This window comes from Pelodiscus sinensis, chromosome 8 (assembly GCF_049634645.1).
Source record: "Pelodiscus sinensis isolate JC-2024 chromosome 8, ASM4963464v1, whole genome shotgun sequence".
Taxonomy (NCBI): Eukaryota; Metazoa; Chordata; order Testudines; family Trionychidae; genus Pelodiscus; species Pelodiscus sinensis.
In genome coordinates, this window is record NC_134718.1 from 70,702,169 (window position 1) to 70,723,651 (window position 21,483).

Genomic DNA, 21,483 nt, shown 5'->3' on the forward strand with positions numbered 1-21,483 from the left:
CCTTATAGACTAACTGAAGTGTAGGAGCATAAGCTTTCGTGGGCAAAGACCCACTTCGTCAGATGCATGTAGTGGAAATTTCCAGAGGCAGGAATAAATATGCAGGCCAGGATCAGGCTGGAGATGACCAGGTGGATCCAATCAAGGAGGATGAGGCCCACTTCTAGCAGCTGATCTGGAGGTGTGAATTCCAAGAGAATAGAAGCTGCTTTTGTAGTTAGCAAGCCATTCACAGTCTTTGTTTAATCCAGAGTTGATTGTGTCAAACTTAAAGATGAACTGTAGCTCAGCAGTTTCTCTTTGAAGTCTGGTCCTGAAGTTTTTTTGCTGCAGGATAGCTACTTTTAGATCTGCAATTGTGTGTCCAGGAAGATTGAAGTGTTCCCCTACAGGTTTTTGTATGTTGCCATTCCTAATATCAGATTTGTGTCCATTGATTCTTTTACGTAGGGACTGTCCTGTTTGGCCGATGTATATAGCAGTGGGGCATTGTTGGCACATGATGGCATATATTACGTTGGTGGATGTGCAGGAGAATGTACCAGTGACAGTATGGCTGATCTGGTTAGGTCCTGTGATGGTGTTGCTGGTGTATATATGTGGGCAGAGTTGGCACCGAGGTTTGTTGCAAGGATTGGTTCCTGAGTTCGAGTTATTATGGTGCGGTGTGTAGTTGCTGGTGAGAATATGCTTCAGGTTGGCGGGTTGTCTGTGGGCAAGGACCGGCCTACCTCCCAAGGCCTGTGAGAGCTCTGTGAGAGCTCACAGGCCTTGGGAGGTAGGCCGGTCCTTGCCCACAGACAACCCGCCAACCTGAAGCATATTCTCACCAGCAACTACACACCGCACCATAATAACTCGAACTCAGGAACCAATCCTTGCAACAAACCTCGGTGCCAACTCTGCCCACATATATACACCAGCAACACCATCACAGGACCTAACCAGATCAGCCATACTGTCACTGGTACATTCTCCTGCACATCCACCAACGTAATATATGCCATCATGTGCCAACAATGCCCCACTGCTATATACATCGGCCAAACAGGACAGTCCCTACGTAAAAGAATCAATGGACACAAATCTGATATTAGGAATGGCAACATACAAAAACCTGTAGGGGAACACTTCAATCTTCCTGGACACACAATTGCAGATCTAAAAGTAGCTATCCTGCAGCAAAAAAACTTCAGGACCAGACTTCAAAGAGAAACTGCTGAGCTACAGTTCATCTTTAAGTTTGACACAATCAACTCTGGATTAAACAAAGACTGTGAATGGCTTGCTAACTACAAAAGCAGCTTCTATTCTCTTGGAATTCACACCTCCAGATCAGCTGCTAGAAGTGGGCCTCATCCTCCTTGATTGGATCCACCTGGTCATCTCCAGCCTGATCCTGGCCTGCATATTTATTCCTGCCTCTGGAAATTTCCACTACATGCATCTGACGAAGTGGGTCTTTGCCCACGAAAGCTTATGCTCCTACACTTCAGTTAGTCTATAAGGTGCCACAGGACTCCTCATCGCTTCTGCAGATTCAGACTAACACGGCTACCCCTCTGATACTTCACAATCTTTAATATATTTATCCACACAATATCCCCATAATGTATGCTATAATCGCCTGGGGAAACTGAGGTACAGAGCAGCTAAATTACTTGCCCAAGATCACAAAGAAAGTCTGTAGCAGTGGGGAAGGGGACTGAACCCTAGTTTCCCAGCTTCCAGAATGCTGTCCATCCTTTCTAAATGCAATAATGACTTCAATGGAGCTATGCCAGTTCATAGCAGCTGAGGTTTTGGGCTAATATGATGCAGTCCAAACCAGCAAGGTGTGGGAGTCCATGGTGCTCCCAGTTTTGCATATCCTAATTCCCTGCTCCTGGTCTTCAATTGTTGCTGACCATAAATGACCTTATGTTATATATGCCTTCTTACGCTTATGACAGATCTTTCGAGAAGACTGACAACCGAGACATAACCTGAGCCTTCCTACTGTAATAAACTCAGAGGCCTGTAGTAAAATAAATCAGACTTAGCCAGCCAGACATAAAATCAAATTAAAGCATGAGTTCACTTTGAAGCGACAGAACTAGATTTTAAACAAATAAAGCAGCACATCATTCACTTTTAATGGGACATTTTCCAAAAGCCACCCAACAAGGTAATTTGGTTACTTTGTGCATTTACTACACATCACTGTTCATTATGCAATTAAGCTCCGGACATGTGAAGAACTCAACCCATACACACAAAACGGGCAAACACTTTTTGAATCGTTATTTATGATTCACACCTCGGAGCACCTCTCCTGCAATAAGAAGATTGTGTAGCTAGAAAAAAGCACCTTTTGCCCTGAAGGATCTAAAGCATTTTATATACTCCAGTAAATATGCTCATGAAGACTTTCACTCCCCACTGAAATCTTTGAGGTGATATGCAGCAGCATTTTTCACAGAGCACAGCAATACTATAAATGGTAGTTTAAGGCACAATGGAAGAATAACATGTCATGTTGGAACTGCAAGAGGAATGTAGGTGAATAGAAAATACTGAGTCAAATTTGGAAGCTGGCTAAACCTCAGATAACAGATCTCATTCATGGTGAAAGTGGCATGGGATGTTGAAGTGGTCTGAACCTTGAGTTTGCATTTGATTTTAAGACAATGTTCTTCATCAGCACAGCAGCCCTAACTTGAGCACTGAGTCATAGGGAGAAATACTGATTACTGAATTGCCAATGTTTTTTCCAGAAACACTTATGTTTTCTTTAAAGATCTACCATCCAAGACCTCATGCAGCTTCTCCCTGCCTGGCATATGAGATCTGATGAATAACAGCCCAAGGTGAGGTGGCTGCAGGTTATGTATAAGACGAAAAGTAGAAAGGAGTTAATAATTTAACACACACAGAGGCATTTTTCAATTTGTCACTTAAAGTGCAATTCTCTGAAAAATGGCTCAAAAATGGCAATAGGATGCTTCATATTTATTACCTCTCAATGGTTGATTTATAGAGTAAATCTATTCATATGACAACTTAAAAAGTTAAAAGGGTGTTTATTAGTAGTCGGGAATCTGAGAGGCAAGCGGATTTCTTCCTGGCTCACATATCACCTGCAAGAAAGAGTCTCCATTTGAACCACAGTTAATTTTTGTGTTGATGATGTGTCAGCCAGAATGCAATGTAGCACACCCTCTCAGAGTGGCATTGTTTCTGCAGCTCTAACAGGAGTAAAAAGTAATGAAAACATATTTTGGATGCTAAAGTAAATGGCTATGATCAAATATGTATCAGGAGAAAATCTCATGAGTAAGTAGGTAGCTTTCTAAATGGAGCTAGATTCTGCAGCTCTTAATCAAGAATATTCCCATTTAATCTGTCCACTTGAGCCTAAAAGATGGTCCCTACTCAGTGCTTTGGGATGATTTTTAAAATATTATTCACACACAAAAAGACAGGAGTAAGAATGATATAGGTAGCCTTTATCTTTCTTGTGCAAGTGTTAAGGTTCTGCTGTGAGAAGGTGGCAAACTTTGCATGGAACTCAGAGTAGAGGGTGCAACTATTTCCAAAAAAAGGGATGTTTCCAGCTACCAACTTCTTACACTATGCTCAATGCTCAGTCCACAAAACTCCCTGCATGCCAGGTGTAATTCCATGTGTGCGCGCATATGGGTTGATTTAAGCACATTCAAAGAACCTAGAAATCAAAACATATTCACAAAACTCAGTATGTTCAACACACTGCAAGTATTTAAAAACCAGCATGGTTCTTTGAACCAGCATCACAGCTCCACCAATCTACTACTGTCTCCAGTTCATAGCATTCCAGAGATTAATAGCAAAACATCAAAACGTCAAGAATTCTCACTTTCCCTCCGGACCCAGAAATGCCCTGAACTGCATGCAACAAAAGACCTATAAAAATTCACCTCTTTTTGGAAGTGGTGAGTCTGCCCATAGTGTTTACAGCTTTAGAATAAAGGGACCCATTTATTTCTGTGTTATCACCTTCCAACCACAGTCGCATAAAAGAAAAGATTCTGTTGGTGACAGGAATCAACAAAAGCTTCATTTCTTCCTACAATGGCAGAGCAGTTCCTGGGAGACCAGGGCAATTTGGAACAATAACTGAAGGTGGAAAAATGTCAAATATATTTAAACACAATTTATTTAGATTGGTAGGACCTTATGGGACAGGTGTGTTCTGTACTCTGGCTGCATACATTGGCTGAAGAGCAAATTCAACAAGCTAGCCCCAGGGGAGACAGGAAAAAGGATCCACATTAACAGTTTAGTTGCTGCTTGTGTCCTAAAGTCCTTAACCTTAGCTAGGGTCTAGTCCTTCTCTTTATGCCCAATAAGAGTGCTCTGTTTGTGACAGTCCATGAACACTGGTAGAGTACCTCCCTCATGCAGCTCCATCCGAAAAATACAACAGTCTCTCTTCTTCTCGATCCCTTTAGTTGGGGGCTGGAGGATATGTTGGCCCCACCTCACTAGACAGAGGAACTTGGGGTTTTCCTGCCCCTAGTCAATTAAGTCAGAGGGAGATTTTCCCCATTTCTTCCTATTGAAAGGGGATTTGCCCCACGTTCCTCTCTAGCACCATATCAGTCTTTGTGTATAGTTCAACGGTGGTGTGGTAATTTAGCAAGGAGCTATGCAATTGGGATGATGAATGCATGTAAATACACAGATCAGCTAGCTAGTAAACATCAGCTAGCTTGTCAGGCATTTCTTAGTCCTTCTGATCATGCCCGTTATTACCAGAACAATGAAGAAAATACCTGTTGGATTTCATCTTTATTTAGTTTGGGTTTTGGTGACCAAATAAAATAAATCAAATCTCTTGTTTTATTTTGCAGAGTTATCCAGAGATCAGTGACTTGGGGTATAAAAATCAACTAATGAGGTGATATCAGTTCTCTATGTGTGAGTGAGTGCTGCCATCTACCACTAGCTACGGGAAATGCAGGCGAACAAGCAAACCACCATTCAGAGGAAAATAAGGCATCCTAATAACAATATTGGAGCTTACCTAAAGCAGGCTGCATATGCTGGGTACAAAAATTATGCTATACTAAGACACTGTACTGTACAGAGATGATGCTACGGTACCTGCAGCAGCAATTCTTTCTCAACCACTTCTTCTGTCTTACTGATGAGCCGTTTCTGCAGAGTATGTATCTTCTGTATCAATTCATAGGTACTCGGGTCACTGGCCTATTCAAGGAGAACATTATTTTTTAAAATAGAGCTGTACAGCTTGTACCTAGCAGTCTATGCCTCTTGCTTACAATTGAAAAGCAGACTGTATGTCTTTACTGTGTACCAAAGGAGACTGAATGAAATCCGTCTAAGTTCCTCTTTTACCCTAGTAGCAACATGGCTTGGTTGAAAAAGAGCATACATACAAGCAATCCTTCTGTCGGTAAGGCCCTCCTCATGGGAGATCTGCCATGGTAAACCAATGGTTATGACTATCAAGCTGGAGAGTCCCTTTCAAAACTAACATTGTGATGGGACAGCCCATCAGCCTAATCTCAAACCTGCCAGGCTGGGATATCTGCACATGCAGCTTGTCTTGGGGCTGGAGGGGAAGAAGGAGGAAGAAATTAGTCCTTCATTTTTTAGCAGAAGCCATGACTGACTCACATGGAGCAGCACAGGCTCTCAGAACCCATGCTGATGTAGGCACATAAGACTCGGGCAATGAGGAGCTTCTGAAGGAGCTGGATCCTGCCACCTTGTCTTTCTGAGAGTGGCAGAGGAGATCCGGGAGGACCCTCCCCCTATATAAATATTTTGAGTCTGCACAAAGTGTCCCTAGCCTCTGTTTGCTGGAAGACAGGAGAGGGATCACTTGATGATTGCCTGTTCTGTTCATTCCCTCTGGGACCCTTGGCATTGGCCACTACTGGAAGACAGGATCCTGAGCGAGATGGACCTTTGGTCTGACTCTGTACGGCCGTTCTTATGTTCAGTTTTGTAAGAAATAATAGAGGCAGTTCAGGCCCCGAGAACAGTCTAGTTCAGTCCTTATCTCTTCATAGGCTACTGGCAATGAGGGTGCTCATACATGCTAACTATCCTGGCATCTTTTGTCATGGGGATGTTTGTTCATTAGCAATTGAACTGGGACCACTTCAAAATCATTTCATATCGTTTTTAGTGCTCTGGTTCCAAACCAATGACCCAGAATTGAAAGGCTTCATCTCCCATTATCAGTCCCCTGATACCTCCAGTCTCCCACCACCCGATTTTTTGAATGGCCTGATTTCCCATTTTTAACTGGAGCTGCTACAGACTGTGCTTAGATCTCTGCAGCACACTTCAGCATCCTGTACTTTATCTCCCCTCCCTGGGAAAAGGTCAGCATGCTCTGCAGCTTTAAACTCAGCATGGAAAGACCACAAATTAACTATCATATTAGTCGGCACAGCCAAAATCTTCAGCTGCACTTCTTCAGGGGCTAGCATGTTATCACTCATTTAGCAAGACAGCTAAACAACCCTTGGCATCAGATCAGACACCATGTGCATGCACAAGAGATCTCAGCTGGTTCTGAGTTAATGTGAGAAATACCCAATGGTGTCAACTGATGATCATATATTTGGTTTGTGCTTAATAGGTTGAGGTTTTTTGGCTTCATTCGGCACGGTTGGATACTGTGAAAATTTAAATTCACTGCTTACATAACAATTTACATCATGTTCACCACAATGGATTGCATTGGAAACTGACCATTATTTATTTGGCTGCCTGTTCTTTCCTCATTGACTACTTACCTCTTCGACTGCAGATCCACTCACTCCCTGTTCCATGTGTTTCATTCACTATTTTCATCCTAACCCATCTGATTTTCATCGTGCACAGCTTTCCATACTTAGTGCAGGGACTGTCACACCTTAGCTGGACCTTTCCTCTCTTCTTTGAACAATATCTCCCTCTCCCTCCCTCTCTCTGTTAATCCCCGCTAATGAGTCATTTCCCTTTAAATTTCAGCTCAACCCTCCCCCCCCCCCAGCTCTTTAGCAAAGCCTTTTGCGGTTTGGTTATACATTAAGAAATAGCACTGATTGCATTGTGTGAAGAAGTCATTCAGCAGTTAACCACCATTGGGACTATGGAAATTTCACTCTGCCTGCCCCTCTAAATGCCCATTGGCATCACATCAAACAAAATATGATTTGCGCTCTGCTATTGATTTGGAAAGATGGCCATTTCGGTGCTTGTGCAAGTGTTACACTAAAATATTACCTCCAATTTTCTCCATCTGTGAACATTCATGGGGTTCTCTAGCTCCTCCTCTAGTGCTCGGCATCGAGTTCGTTCCTTCAGTAGCTCCTTCTGCATGTGATAAACTTCTTGCCTTAAGGCCAGGACAGGAAAAAGAACCCAACAACTATGAGCTTTCACAAAGAAATGAAACATCAGCATTAGCATTAACTCTTCATTGTTTAACACACAATATCATTAGCAATGGAAGACACTCGTGGTCACCCAATTATCTTTGCCATCCGGTCGCATGGTTGTACCCCACAATATTCTATTGCTTCACCTAATCTCAATGACTCAAGAGAGGGCGTTGCACCCCTTCCCACTAATTCTCAGTTGAATAGATCTCATTGCATGGAATTTCATAAATTCAAGGCTAGAAAGAATTGTTAGATCCTCCAGTCTAATCTCCTGCTTAACTCAGGCCATAGAATTTTACACAGCTACCTCGACACTGAACCTAATAACTTGATTCTGACCACGGCGTTTCATCCCACAGAGATCACACGTGGTCCACAGTACTCACTAACGGCCACACGTCACACAGTTTTGGGGAATGAGATGTAAGAGCGAGCATCTCAGTCCAGATAAGAAAACAGATAACTATGATCCAGCTAGTGATGACTACACTGCAGGAAACCCACATTTGGTTCTTAGCCATAGTCTCTCACTACAGGTCCTGAAAGGGCTCAGAACAAACTAGCATAGTTACAAACACATCCAGTAAAATAAACACATCCCCGGTATTCCCACAACACAGGACTCTGTATGTTTACAGGGTAGCTGTCAGCAAGCCAGGTGGTTGGTCATCCCAGTTCCAAATTGCCTGTGGGTAGATATCAAGTCATTTGCTACTAGTTTCAAACAGCCTTCTAGGCCATAGCTTGGGAGCTGGAGTGAAGGGTAAATGTTTGGTGGGCTGTCACAGTAGACATGTTTTTGTCGCCTATCCTCTGCTATGCACTAGTAAAGACTCCTTGCCTTAAATATCTTCAGATAATTTCTCCTCGGAACAAAGGCACAATTGTAGCCTTTAAACTGTGACTTTCACATCACAAAACAGTTTAATACACATCAGGCCAGATTTACTGGCGCTGGCATGGGGAGGTGTAAAAGACAGTTACTTACTCATATTGGAAAGGACATGTGCAATCACTCCAAGAATAATTTGCCCTTCCCCATTCTGATCTCGCCCCCAAGCTCCAGAACTCATTCACCACCAAGCCCTGGGAACCTTGGTTAATCAAGGCTGTTGTGGGCACACACACTGAATCGGTGCGTTCTCCAGCAGTCTGCCTCTACCATGTCCTTGGTCAGAACCATGGGTGTTGTGGGCCCTACAATTCCCCACCACCCAGCAAAAGGGAGGCAACGGCTGCTTTGCCACCTCATGCCCCCAAAAGATTTCTACCTCTAAAGCTGACAAAATCCTCCGCTGACTTTTGCTGGCTATTTGGAAGATCTTGATATTGTGGGGTCTTGAGTGTAGTTTGGATGGAGTGGAGGGAAAGGGGAAAAAGGCAAGTCCTTTTGGCTAGTCAAGAGAGCTTATGATGGAACCAGGTTTAATCTACTTAGTTGTACAAGTGAAGAAAGGACTCCTCCATCTGGCAGTTTTAGTAATGGTTTGGGAGTTCATTAATGTGTAGGCTTGCTGCTGTAGTTAGCAAGAATTGATCTAGCCATGATGGCAGGCATCACACTATACTTCAATACATTCCTTGCATTTCAGTACAGGAATAGGCTTCCAGTCCAATGCATCTGAACAGGAGGCTCAAACCCTACACTGAAGGTGAGCCACAGTTATTAAAATTCTTTGCCTATTTCTCAAAAATGGGTGTAACAACTCTGCACTCACTGAGCAAGCATCTCATCTGGGGTAAATTAGGGTAGCCCCACAGAAATCAATGGAACTAGGCCTTCTTTTCTCAGCAGAGAATCTCTCCCAAAACAGATGTAGCAAAATTAGTGTGAATGAGGGTGGTACCACACCCTCCATCTCCATGCTCTGGGACACAGACCAGGGCTACACTAGGGGAGAAAGGTGACTTAAGATATGCAACTCCAGCTGCATGAATAGCACAGCTGCACTCAATGTACCTTAGGTCGAATTTCTGTGGCATCCCCATTGCAGAAGGTTGACAGAACAAATTCTCCCATCAACTTCCCTGACTCCTCTTGACCCAATGGAATCCCGGAATTGATGGAGGGGATGCAATCAATGGTCGATTTATTGGGTCCTTACTAGGCCTGCTAAATTGATCCCCGGGAGATCGATCTCTGCAGCATCGATCTCCTGGTAAGTGGAGACAAGGCCATAGATACCTGCTAAAAACACAGTTCTGTTTCTTTAGAACTCCCCCAGTGATTGTATAGCAAATGACAAAGTTTTCCCCACAAGAAAAAATATGCCTCAAATATAATAAAGTTTGAAAAAAAGGAAAACATTAAGTCAAAGCAGGAGAAGATAAATCAGGCTGCAGCTATAAAACTGTGCTTTTAAAGAAACACAACCTTCAATGAAAATTTAACTAAATCTTTCTCCCTGATCAAACTCACATATAAATCTAGCAGGATGGAACGCTGGAAACATATGGGAGTTTGTTATAAATATGTCAAATGTCCCCCTTCCTCTATGGATTGCCTAATAAAAAGCAGTTCCACTAATGTGGGCCCTGTGCACCACTAAGTAGCTCACTGGACTGTGAATATCTTTTTTCCTGTTGCCTGTCAAGCTGGTAATGTCACCAGTAATTCATAAGTCGGAGGTGAATTTTGGATGTGACTTCTTTTGGGTCCAGGCATTTCTATTTATTTTTTTTATTTTTATTTTTGCTTCTTTCTCCCTGTATTTTCTAATTACTGCTTAACTGATTTATGAATTTAAACTAGTTAGTGTCTGAAGTCAGATAAAGCAAGCCCCTTCTTCAGAGTAACTTGTTCACCACTACAAACCTTTATCGTGTGTGAAAACAAGCTCTCTCATGTGTCTCAAATGCAATGTCATGGCTGCAGCCGCTAGTGAAATGTGTTCATTTTGCTTTTCTACCTGAGCTCCTCCACATTAGCCACGCTTTTGCACAGTATTCCCTTCTCCCGCCGAAGTTTTTTGATCTCCAGCTTGAGGAGTCGGATGTCTTCCATTCTCTGCCGGTACTGGGTCTCCCCCTTGTGTAGGATGGACTGCTGGATTTTGATCTTTTCATAAAGCAGTGCTAACTCATCATTACGCCGAACTAGCTGTGACCCCAGGATGTCTCTCTCGCTGATAACCTAGGGATGCAGAACAAAGTAAGCTATACAGCTACAAAGTTGTCAGTTGCAATATATGAGAGCTTGTGTCTTCCTCGGCTGAGAACAGTTCAATCAAAATGTTATTTCGTTATCGGTGAATGAAAGCTTGTTAAGGGCCTGTATCATCCCCAATGCGGGGGTCAGACCTTGGGTGATGTAAACTGAAGTCATTTAGTTGACATCAATACTGCAACAGGTTGATTTCAATAGAGAACCACTATCCGTTTATCCCAGCTGAAGATCTGGTCCTTAAAAGCAGATGGGAGGAAGAAATGGAACAAAGGCCTGTTTCTGTGGGTTGGAACAGCAATCAAGAAGGAAAAGCTCCTTCCTGATTAGACTTTCTTACCTGGTCTAATTCCTTCTTCTGCCTCATCCTCTCGGCATCAGCCTCAGCAATAATTTTCAGGAGTTTTCTCTCTTCTGATTCCTGTTTTTCAATAAAGTGCTTGGTCTCCAGGGCTTGTTGTTTCATCTTAAGCAGCTCAGCCTGACAGAAGCAAAGAATATAGGTAAACTGTGCTTAGTAACAACTTCCCACTGCATAACCCTGGGAATTTAGGATTAGAGTTTAGAAAGAGCCTTGTACTTTCATTTAGGTTTTTGTGTTGTGCACGTGTTGCTGGTTCTCAAGAGCAAATAAGAAATATAAGCGAACACAGAAAGAGCCATAAGGAAACAGTGTAAACAACATGTCAGATGGTTTTGTATCGAATGTTATACTCTGGAGAAATTTGGAAGGATTTCTCTGTATTTATGGTAATACGTTGATCTGTATTTCAGGAACACTTCATATAAAGCAAATAAAGGGAAAATACTGGGGATGGCAGGGGTCATCAACACAGCAGACCTGGATTCAAAGCCAGTTTGAATCCAGCAGACCTGGATTCAAAGCAAGTCAATAAGGGTATGTCTACACTTGCTCCTTATCTGGAGATAGGAATGCAAATGTAGTGTACCGAAATTGCTAATGAATCACGGGATTTAAATATGCCGCGCTTAATTAGCATAATCGCATCCGGGTGCCATTTTGAAATCGCATTATTGTGAAATAAAACGCCCCGTGTAGCAGCGTTATTTTGAGAGAAAATCCTTCTCTCAAAATAACTGTTCCTCCATAAAATGAGGAGTAAAAGTTATTTCGAGAGAAGAGTTTTCTCTCGAAATAATGCTGCTACATGGGGCGTTTTATTTTGCAATGACATAATTTCAAAATGGCGCCCAGATGCAATTATGCTAATTAAGCACGGGATATTTAAATTTTGGTACACTACATTTGCATCCCTATCTCCAGATAGGGAGCAAGTGTAGACGTACCCTAAGAGTTCGAGGATCTCAAGTGCCTAAAACAGGTGAATCCATCTTGCAAAACTTGGTACAATTCAGAAGAGTTATAAGCATTAGCTAAAAAGACGGCCAGGACTGGAATAACAAGGGTTGCTTTAGGTAAGATTTAAGGCTCATGGGCAAAAATGTGTCACAGCCAGGCATGGAATTACAAAAGGTGCTGAAAGTCAAAATTAAGGTGCTTTAGCAGATTTGGGAAAGAGGCAGAAATGGCTAGAAACGTGGGATCGCCACTCATCAGGCGTGATATTGTAAAACTGTGTGGAGGCAGCTTGCAAACCATCTACCTGTGCTACAAATGGGACTTGACCAACCTCTATATCTCATTGTCACAAGTACTAACATGCAACACATTTATCCAGAGAAAGAGTAAGAAGGTCTTGCTCGATTACTAAAGAGGTGGCTAAAACTGTTAGACAATTAGCCATAGTCAAAATGGTCCTCTCTTAATGAGGTCTGTTTATACAGATTCAAAAGCTTTTAAGGTTGGACACAAATAAAGGAAAGGCTTTAGCTAGGATCTGATTCCAAGGTGCCTCTGGAGAATGAGCATCACACAAAAGAGAGGGAATCAGAATGTGAGGAAGAGTGTGCCTGAAACAGCAATAAGTTAAGATGACAGAAACTACAATTCTGTCATCATAATAAAATATCTTGTCCCACTCTTGTTTTCTTTAATAAAACTTTTATTTTCCCATAATCTGCGACATTCATATCTCTCAAACTCGGTGTTGGATACTGATCGGAATCCATCAGCAAAACCCAATTGTCAGCCACTGTACATTAAAATGCAATCAACAGCGTGTAAAAGCTGCCTACAAATGTAAAATTACTCATGCATTTGGAAATGCTATCTGTTATTTTTAATATATCAAATTCAGTATTCTCCTTACGTCACAGAAAATACAAGTTGTGAACCAGGTGCAGCATTATATGCTGGCAGCAAACACTGACATAAACAACTCGCAACTGGAATGCATTAAGTGCATATAAAGCCAGGCTAGCAGGTACCACTGCTAGTCACTCCATGGTCCTAGCAGTTTCAACAGCTACGGAATTGGGGTCTTATATGCAGAAGGTAAGTGAAACAAGACTAGGTTATGCACTGAGTTACATTATATGCAGAGAAAGGGTAGATCCTCAACTGGTGTAAATCAGTGTGGCTCCTCTGACACAAGATGAGGATACGGCCCAAGGTGCTATTAGAAACAGGAGAACCCATTTTTAAAAAAAAAGAGAGAGAAAGAGAGAGAGAGAGAGAGAGGGTATGTCTACACTACCCTCCTAATTCGAACTAGGGGGGTAATGTAGGCATACCGCACTTGCAAATGAAGCCCGGGATTTGAATTTCCCAGGCTTCATTTGCATAAGCCGGGCGCCGCCATTTTTAAATCCCGGCTAGTTCGAACCCCGTGCTGCATGTAGCCTCATTCCACGAGGAGTACAGCTAGTTTGGATTAGAAGCCTAATCCGAACTAGCTACTCCGTGCCGCGTGTAGCCGCGCGGCACGGGGTTCGAACTAGCCGGGATTTAAAAATGGCGGCGCCTGGCTTATGCAAATGAAGCCCAGGAAATTCAAATCCCGGGCTTCATTTGCAAGTGCGGTATGCCTACATTACCCCGCTAGTTCGAACTAGCGGGGTAGTGTAGACATACCCAGAGAGAATGCCTTTGAATGTTTGCCAACATCTAAAACCCAAGTCAAGGCAGAGTGTTATTTAAATTCTGAATTGTTCAGGAAAGAGGGCCTTTTAACCTTTAATCTCCAGCCAGGGCTGTAACCAGGAATGCTGCAACATCACAAGAAAGCTGTTCCCAGGGGCATTCTGCCTAGGGTTGGAACCACGAATGCCAGAAATCTGAGTCATGGCATTTGTGTGCAATCTCCAACTTAACTTTTCAGGGTCAAGATTCTGATAGGTATCGATATACATAAGAACATAAGAATGGCCGTACTGGGTCAGACCAAAGGTCCATCTAGCCCAGTAGCCTGTCTGCCAACAGTGACCAGCACCAGGTGCCCCAGAGGGGGTGGACTGAAGACAATGATCAAGCGATTTGTCTCGTGCCATCCATCTCCAGCCTCTGACAAACACAGGCCAGGGATACCATTTCTATCCCCTGGCTAATAGCCTTTTATGGACCTAACCTCCATGAAATTATCTAGCTTCTCTTTAAACTCTGTTACAGTCCTAGCCTTCACAGCCTCCTCTGGCAAGGAGTTCCACAGGTTGACTATGCGCTGTGTGAAGAAGAACTTTCTTTTATTAGTTTTAAACCTGCTACCCATTAATTTCATTTGGTGTCCTCTAGTTCTTCTATTATGGGAACTAATAAATAACTTTTCTTTATTCACCCTCTCCACACCATTCATGATTTTATATTCCTCTATCATATCCCCCCTCAGTCTCCTCTTTTCTAAACTGAAAAGTCCCAGGCGCTTTAGCCTCTCCTCATATGGGACCTGTTCCAAACCCCTAATCATTTTAGTTGCCCTTTTCTGAGCCCTTTCCAAGGCCAAAATATCTTTTTTGAAGTGAGGAGACCACATCTGTACACAGTATTCAGTATGTGGGTGTTCCATAGTTTTATACAGGGACAGTAAGATATTCTGTGTTTTTCAGCATGTGGACGTTCAAGCAAATAATTTCGAACCACAGGCTGGATTCAAAGCCTATTGAAATCAATGGAAAAACTCTTATGTTCTCATGTTGTTGTCTCCAGTTGCCTTTGGATCAGGCCTCAAGTGATGTTTGCTCATCATTAGTGCATATAAGTAACAACTCTTTAAGCTCCTACTAGGGATATAAAGGGTTAATTGGTTACCTGGTAAACGCTGCTTTAACAGTATGCTTAATGAGGTAACTAGTGGTACCCAACTCAGCTGGAGCAGCCCCCCCCACACACACACAATGGCGGGGGGTGGGGGGGGTTGCCAGCCTAGCCAGGCCCATCAGCTCCAGCAGATCCCAACCCGTGGTGCAACTCAGTGGGCTAGTTAAGCAGTTAACCAGTTAACATTTTAAACAGGATTTTACATCCCTAGCTCCTGGATCAAGCACACACCTGATATTTGCAGAAAAGCACCTGTTTGACCCTTACTCCTCCGTGTTACACACTTTCACTTAAGCTGATTTTTCAGCCAAAGCCTGCTTTCTTCACATCAGTGCAAACAGGACAAATTGAAGCCTTCATGGCACAAGAATAATTGGACTCTTTTGTGCCTATGACAGTTATTCCTCTCTCTGTTCTCTACTTTTCCATTCAGCAGACACATGCAGCTGGAAAAAACACAATGCCCAAAAGCCGGTCACTAATATGAGGCTAGTCCATGGACATACTTGTTAGTGAATAACTGAGCAAGTAAAGCAGTGTAGCAATCAAACTGCCATCAAACTGCTGGTGGATGATTCAGAGGTGACAAGACAGGACTGGTGATGAGTTACGGCAGAATCCTACCCTGGAATATTAGGTGCTGTTTGGCTTTTCTGTAACTGATATAACAAGTCTGAGACAGAACAGATAGAGGAATTGCCTTTTTATACAGTTCTATTGACATCCTGTCATAACTGTAATGTGCTGACAGTGGCTGAAAACCTAAGGAAGCATTGGACCATAGCGAGAAATTGACAAAAAGAAAGCACTATGGAAAATGGCAGGGGATTTCTTTTATGGGACTAAGCGAAGAGAAAATGACCTGCTATGGATACTTTCTCTAAGTCTTAGGAAAGAGGAGCAAATTGGGCTGAACTGTCAACACACATGTAATACTATGTCCAAAGAGGGGTTACAGCTAATGTTGAGAAAAAGAACCAGAAATGGCTGGCCTGCTTTCCTTGATTTAACACAGATTTTGCTGCTTTATTGAACACACAATAATGAAGTCTCTTTCTAAGCAGAGGAAGCTATTGTAAGGTACTATCTGATTCCCCAAAGGCTTATGCTTGCTAGTCACACAGCAATGCCGAACTGAGAACTGTGGCAGTACTGTGTTAGCACTTAAAGCTATAGATACAAAAGTTAAAAGGAAACAAAACTGGTTATCATAGTCAGATTCCAAACCCAGAAGGGGCCATGGTGATTATTTAATCTGACTTCTTGCATAACACAGGTCAGAGAACGTCTCCAAAATAATTCATAAATCTGTTGTAATAATTCTATGATAATAATTCCTATTGTAATGGCCAAATACAGAGAATGATGCAATCAGTACACAAAGACCACTCTGTGTTTCTGAGCACAGTTTGGGATTCTGAAAGGAAGGGAGAATTTAAGCTTTCAATGGGTAATCTAGGAATCTAATAACTATAATTTTAGGTGCAGAGAAACAAAAGGCTCTAGTCTTTCACCACATACATGGAATACTCATGCACTTAAAGGACACTGAGAGTTATACGTTAATTCCAGAACAGTTCTTAAAGTGTTCAGCAAAGAACCATGGGTCAGGCAATATGAAAGGACCTTTGAAACCATGTGCTGTCCTTCCTAGTTAGTCCTGCCAAACACCCTACAACTAAGCAGCCTTACTTTCAGAGACTCCTTTTCCTTTTCTATTCGCTGATGTTCCAGATGTACTTTCACAAGAGCTGCCTCTTTGGCTGTGATCTCTTCTTTTAGCTGATCAACCTGATGAGTCATGATCTTCAGTTTTTTCTTCATTTCAGTGATCTCATCCTAATGGGACAAAACAAATGTTCACCAAACACATGGAAGGGGGATCTAAGTAATAATTCTGCATCAACACACAAGGGTGACTAAGTAACCTCTGGAGGGCTCTTGCAGCCCCCCGTTTCCATGATTCTAAAAAGGGATAATAGAGAAATTAAGTATTTTGTGCCCAGAAGTTCAAGAAATATTGGCATTTGAAATTAAACCCTGGCACCTGAAAAGAGAAGACTCCCAACCAAATCCTGATTCTACCTAGTCTGTGCATACATGACACCACTTTTAACATTTACTAAGAAAAGCATTTCCATTAAATGGTCATTTGGCTTTTATGCTGGCATGATATTGCAGCAATCAGACGGTTCAAAGGCCATTGACAAAACCAGTAAGCCTGTAAGCCACCTTAGTTAGAGTGTTGGAGTATAATACTGCCTAGCAGTGGATATAAGTAAATAATGCAACTGTGATCCTGTCCATCTGTTTACATGACTTTGTTGGCTTGATCTATAACAAACATTTGTACAACTATGCTTTGTTTGTGCAAATGTGGGGGGGGAGCTGTTATTTCTCCAAATGAAAGTACTCCTATGCCAAGGCATGTGTCTGTTTGCAAACATGCACGATCCTTCATAAATAGCCATACACGCCCCAAAAGTGGCCAAGCCACCATCTCTTCTAGGAAGGCTTTGAGATTTTGGGACTAAGGGTGTGAGGAGATGGAAAGATCCATTCACTGAGGACATTTTTACATGTTCCAGTAACAGAACCCATAGCAAGGTGTTTGAAATCATGTTGAATAGTGTGGCAGAGCAATTGGTTACTGTGGACAAGCATCCTATGCAATCACGTCTACACTCATCCCAGGTACGTATACGATCCTACTCCCAGAGAGCCACCTGCGAGGACCACATTGGGAGGCTGCTTTTGTTTGTGACTGACAGTGACTGCGGGGAATGGTGACAGAAATCGGAGGACAGTGAATTCAATAAGTGCAAATTCACTTGGTAGATAAGTGAAATATTTTTGCATAGGACACTTAAGACAGCAGTTCTCCAACTCCAAGCCTCTGGTCAGAGTATTGGTGCTGACAAAGTTAATCAAATGAGATTGAAGATGGGTCACAGCTCTTCATATGCATTAGATTTGTGAGAGCAGTGACCGGTTGTTGACAGTGTAACCTGAACACAACACTGGGATTCAACAACATGTATTTGGCAGATGCATGAAATAGGGTATAGTAGGGAGGTTAGGAATACACTGCAGCTCCATAAACACAGCTGGCCAGTGCTCTGGTACTAAGTCAATTAATGACCCAGACAATCATGTAACCTTTGCCACTAGAACTGCCCATGTGCATATACACACAATTATTCATGTAAATGTTCACTGGAGAAAAAAATGCAAAAGTTGGCATGACAGCTGCCTACAAATCTCTCCCATGCCCTGGAAGCAGACCAGATATTTAAAAATCTGGAGCTCAGGTACATACCCAAGCACACTATCATCTTTGGGTGAGGAAGAGGACATAAAGGATCTTGTGATTTTTGCAAGGACAGGATGAACTTCATTTAAATAAACAAATACATGTGTTCCTGGTGTCAAAAAGCACCCCAGAGCTCAAAGTGTGCTTTCAAATATTCATGCCAAAACTCAGCCAAGGGTTTCACTGAGCTAAAGATTAGGATGTCCTAGAGAGCTGTAGCAACAGGGTCTGGGCAGATTAATGGTGAGCATTTCGATACTAAGCAATCCAAAAACAGCTACAGCTAGCTTTCGTCTATCTAAACAAGCGTTTGCCAATTTATTTTACTTCCCAAGAGGAATTACTATTTTGCATAATTTTTAAGTGAAGTCATTTTTTTCTCCATGGCTGGCTGGCTTGTTACTGAACTGTGAATTACTATTTTTATTGCTACCTACAGTATAGTGTGATTACAACCAAAAGGATATTTTACCCTTAGCAGTCTTCTGACACAGAGAGCTGTCAGCTAACACAAATTATAAATCAAATAATCTGCTAAAGGATAAATTAATGGCCTCTGTAGTCAGTAGTATCCTGCACAGAACTTTGTGTGGGCCGTATATATGCATATACCATGGCAGGGCCTCCAGTTGCGATTTCCTTAGTTAGCTAAAGAGTTTAATTCAGAGGATATCTGCCAATTCTGTAGGAGGGTGCAAGAAGTTTGTATTCCAAGCTGATACTGTATCTTTAACAACGATAAAAGGAAAGTAATTGAGTGTTCACTACATGTTACATACCCTACCTCGTTTTGATGCCTCTCTTAGTATGAACATGTACTGGGATGGAGGACCAATGCATTGTGAAGCATGTGACTTTCAGACACCGACATTCCAAGGAATGCTGCTGCACAGCCAGCAATCACAAGCTCACCAAAGCGATACCCTTTGGCTGTGCCACGATGATGATGACTATGGCAATGACGACATGCTTCACCCTTATTTTCACTGATGCCTCACGCAAACAAACATTCACAGGAACATGAGCTGCTCATCATAAAGTCACAGGACTGGAAGGGACCTCCAGGGGTCAAGTCCAATGCCCTGCTCTCCTGGCAGGACCAAGCTCCTCAGTTACTATTTGTAATGGTGTTACGGCAGTTACCTGGTCACAGAGGGGAAGTACAGGAGAGCGGCTCCCCTCCCCTTTCTTTCCTGACCAGCTCGGCTCAGGTAGTGACTGCAGATGCAGTGGAGAGAGCAAAAGCGATCTGGACCACCCTGGCTGTGAGCAAAGGGTCGGAGAGAGTTTAGGAGTCACAGGAATCCTGGATTCACCTCTGCTCATTGATGGCCAGAGTTGTTGGTAGGATGCACAGAGGAAGCAAATAAGCTGCACCAAGCTAAGGGGTGAAGTAACTTACTCTTTCCCACCTAGAGGTAGCTCTTCCCTAAAACCATGACAAAGCCCTGGTTGGGTTGATTTAGTTGGGATTGGTCCTGCCTAGGGCAGGACTTGATGACCTTCTGACCAGCTCTATGATTCTATGATTTTATGGAGTTTATAGCAGGTGATGCAGACATACCTAAGCTGGCTTTACTCTAACTCATTTGAGTACCGACAGCACTGAAGCCGTGTTCATATGTGCTTCCGTGGACTGCACAAGCTCACTGTCAGGCAGCTAGGTGGGCCAGAGCATCACTGCTCCAGTCCCTTAGCTAGCGAGATCAAAGCTAGGTGAGGTATGTCTATATGTCCTGCAATGGCACTTCCAGATCATAATGCAGCCATAGTGAGGAACAAGTAGCAATAGTGTCTCTCTGGCACAGCTCATTCTCCTAGAGCAAGGCAGCTCCATGCCACTGCTAACTCAGGGTAGATTATAAATGTCCAGTGTGGGCTATATGTTTATCTTATATTTCCTTGGTCTCTCACAGATCTCAAGACTCTAAACCACCCTCATCCACATCCCAGACTCTGCAGTTTACTGTAGAATTTAGGCCATTACTCTTGAATAATGCAATATAGTTTTATACAAGTGATCTTAACCTTTCTTCCAGGCTTGCTGGAGGGATTCACAGGGAAAAGGTAGAGGATTGTAATCTGAGGGGAATGAGAGTGCCTGGAATTCACAAGCCAGGTGGAAACATTTAGTTATGTGAGAAAATGCTACTTCACCTGACAAGTGTCTCTTCCATTACAGCTTTCTAATGCATGAGTCAGAGCAGCAAAGAGGATGGGGGGAGAGGAGAGGGTCATCTTCAATTATGTCATGTCTGCCATATGCTTATACCAAACCTAACAGAGGGCAGAGAAGAGGGGAAAAAGGAAAGAAAGGGAAAAATGTCTCTATGTGATATCAATATATCTCTTCAAAGTGCCAGGGATTTTATGCAAAGCAAGGAGCAGTCTGACATTTCTGCATGAGCACTGCACATTTTACTTCTTAACCAAAATTCAAATAATACAGATTAGAAGATGACTTAAAAATTAAAGCCCAACACACACACACACACACACACACACACACACAACACCACCTGTCCAAAGTATGTGAGAATTATTTTCTAAAAAAAAAAAAAAAAAAAACCAAGCAACAATCACAGAGTAAAAAAAGTCCTTGTACCTGAGCTTCAATCAGATTTTTACTATATAGGTTCCTGTCTGATCTCACAGCTTCATACAGATTCTGTTGCTGTTTTAATTTAGTCTCAGCCTCTGCTATCTTCTTCTTGTAGTCAAAGATCTGCATTTCCCGCACTTTGATATCTTCCATGTGCTGGAGGACCTGGAGCAGAAAGCAGGAAATGAACATGTTTAAACCATCTTCCCATGATTATCAGGATGGGACAAAACTTTGAGATTTTTATCAGACGTGGCAGCTGCAAATCTCTGTCATAAGAATCAGTGCCTATAGCCACAATCACAAGGGGAAAATTTAACCTTTCTGAGTTGGCGATTTGAGGAACATTTTATTTTTACCTCATGCCTAGGCCTTGGCTCAGATGCAAAGGCAGAACACACACATACTTTAAGGCCAGATCAACATAAAATAACATTCTTTGGGAAAGTATTAGGTGTTTTTGAAAGCCTAGGCCAGATTTCAGATGTTTACCAGCTTCTCATTAGGGAGAGAGACATAAAGAGAATATGTATGATATGTTTGAAAGGTTACAATTGCAAACAGACCATTGTGAATGACAAGAGGTTTCAATCTCTCTTGCTTACTTAGTTGTCTGAACTAATATCTAATCCCAAATATTTAATGGATAATTACAACAATAAGGGAGTCAAACATCTATATTTACATTTGCTCTATATAACCAGGCAAAAAGCCACCATAATAGCATTTACAAGGCCCTGGGAATTGTGAAGTGTGGTGGGCTGATAAAGATGGTGATGCATGGATTTTCCAGAGGGACCTTTT

General features: G+C 42.4%; 1 protein-coding gene across 2 annotated transcripts in view; it reads right to left on the bottom strand.

Moving 5' to 3' along the window:
• CFAP58 (cilia and flagella associated protein 58) overlaps window positions 1-21,483 on the bottom strand; it is a 97,580-nt gene that overhangs the window by 35,132 nt on the left and 40,965 nt on the right. For both annotated transcript variants that reach the window (XM_075935520.1, XM_075935519.1), the window contains exons 10-15: window positions 20,683-20,844; window positions 16,457-16,603; window positions 10,931-11,071; window positions 10,337-10,560; window positions 7,270-7,381; window positions 5,128-5,232 (exon numbers count right to left, since the gene is read on the bottom strand). In XM_075935520.1, coding sequence (XP_075791635.1) covers window positions 5,128-5,232; window positions 7,270-7,381; window positions 10,337-10,560; window positions 10,931-11,071; window positions 16,457-16,603; window positions 20,683-20,844 — 891 coding nt within the window. The remainder of the gene's footprint in view (window positions 1-5,127; window positions 5,233-7,269; window positions 7,382-10,336; window positions 10,561-10,930; window positions 11,072-16,456; window positions 16,604-20,682; window positions 20,845-21,483) is intronic.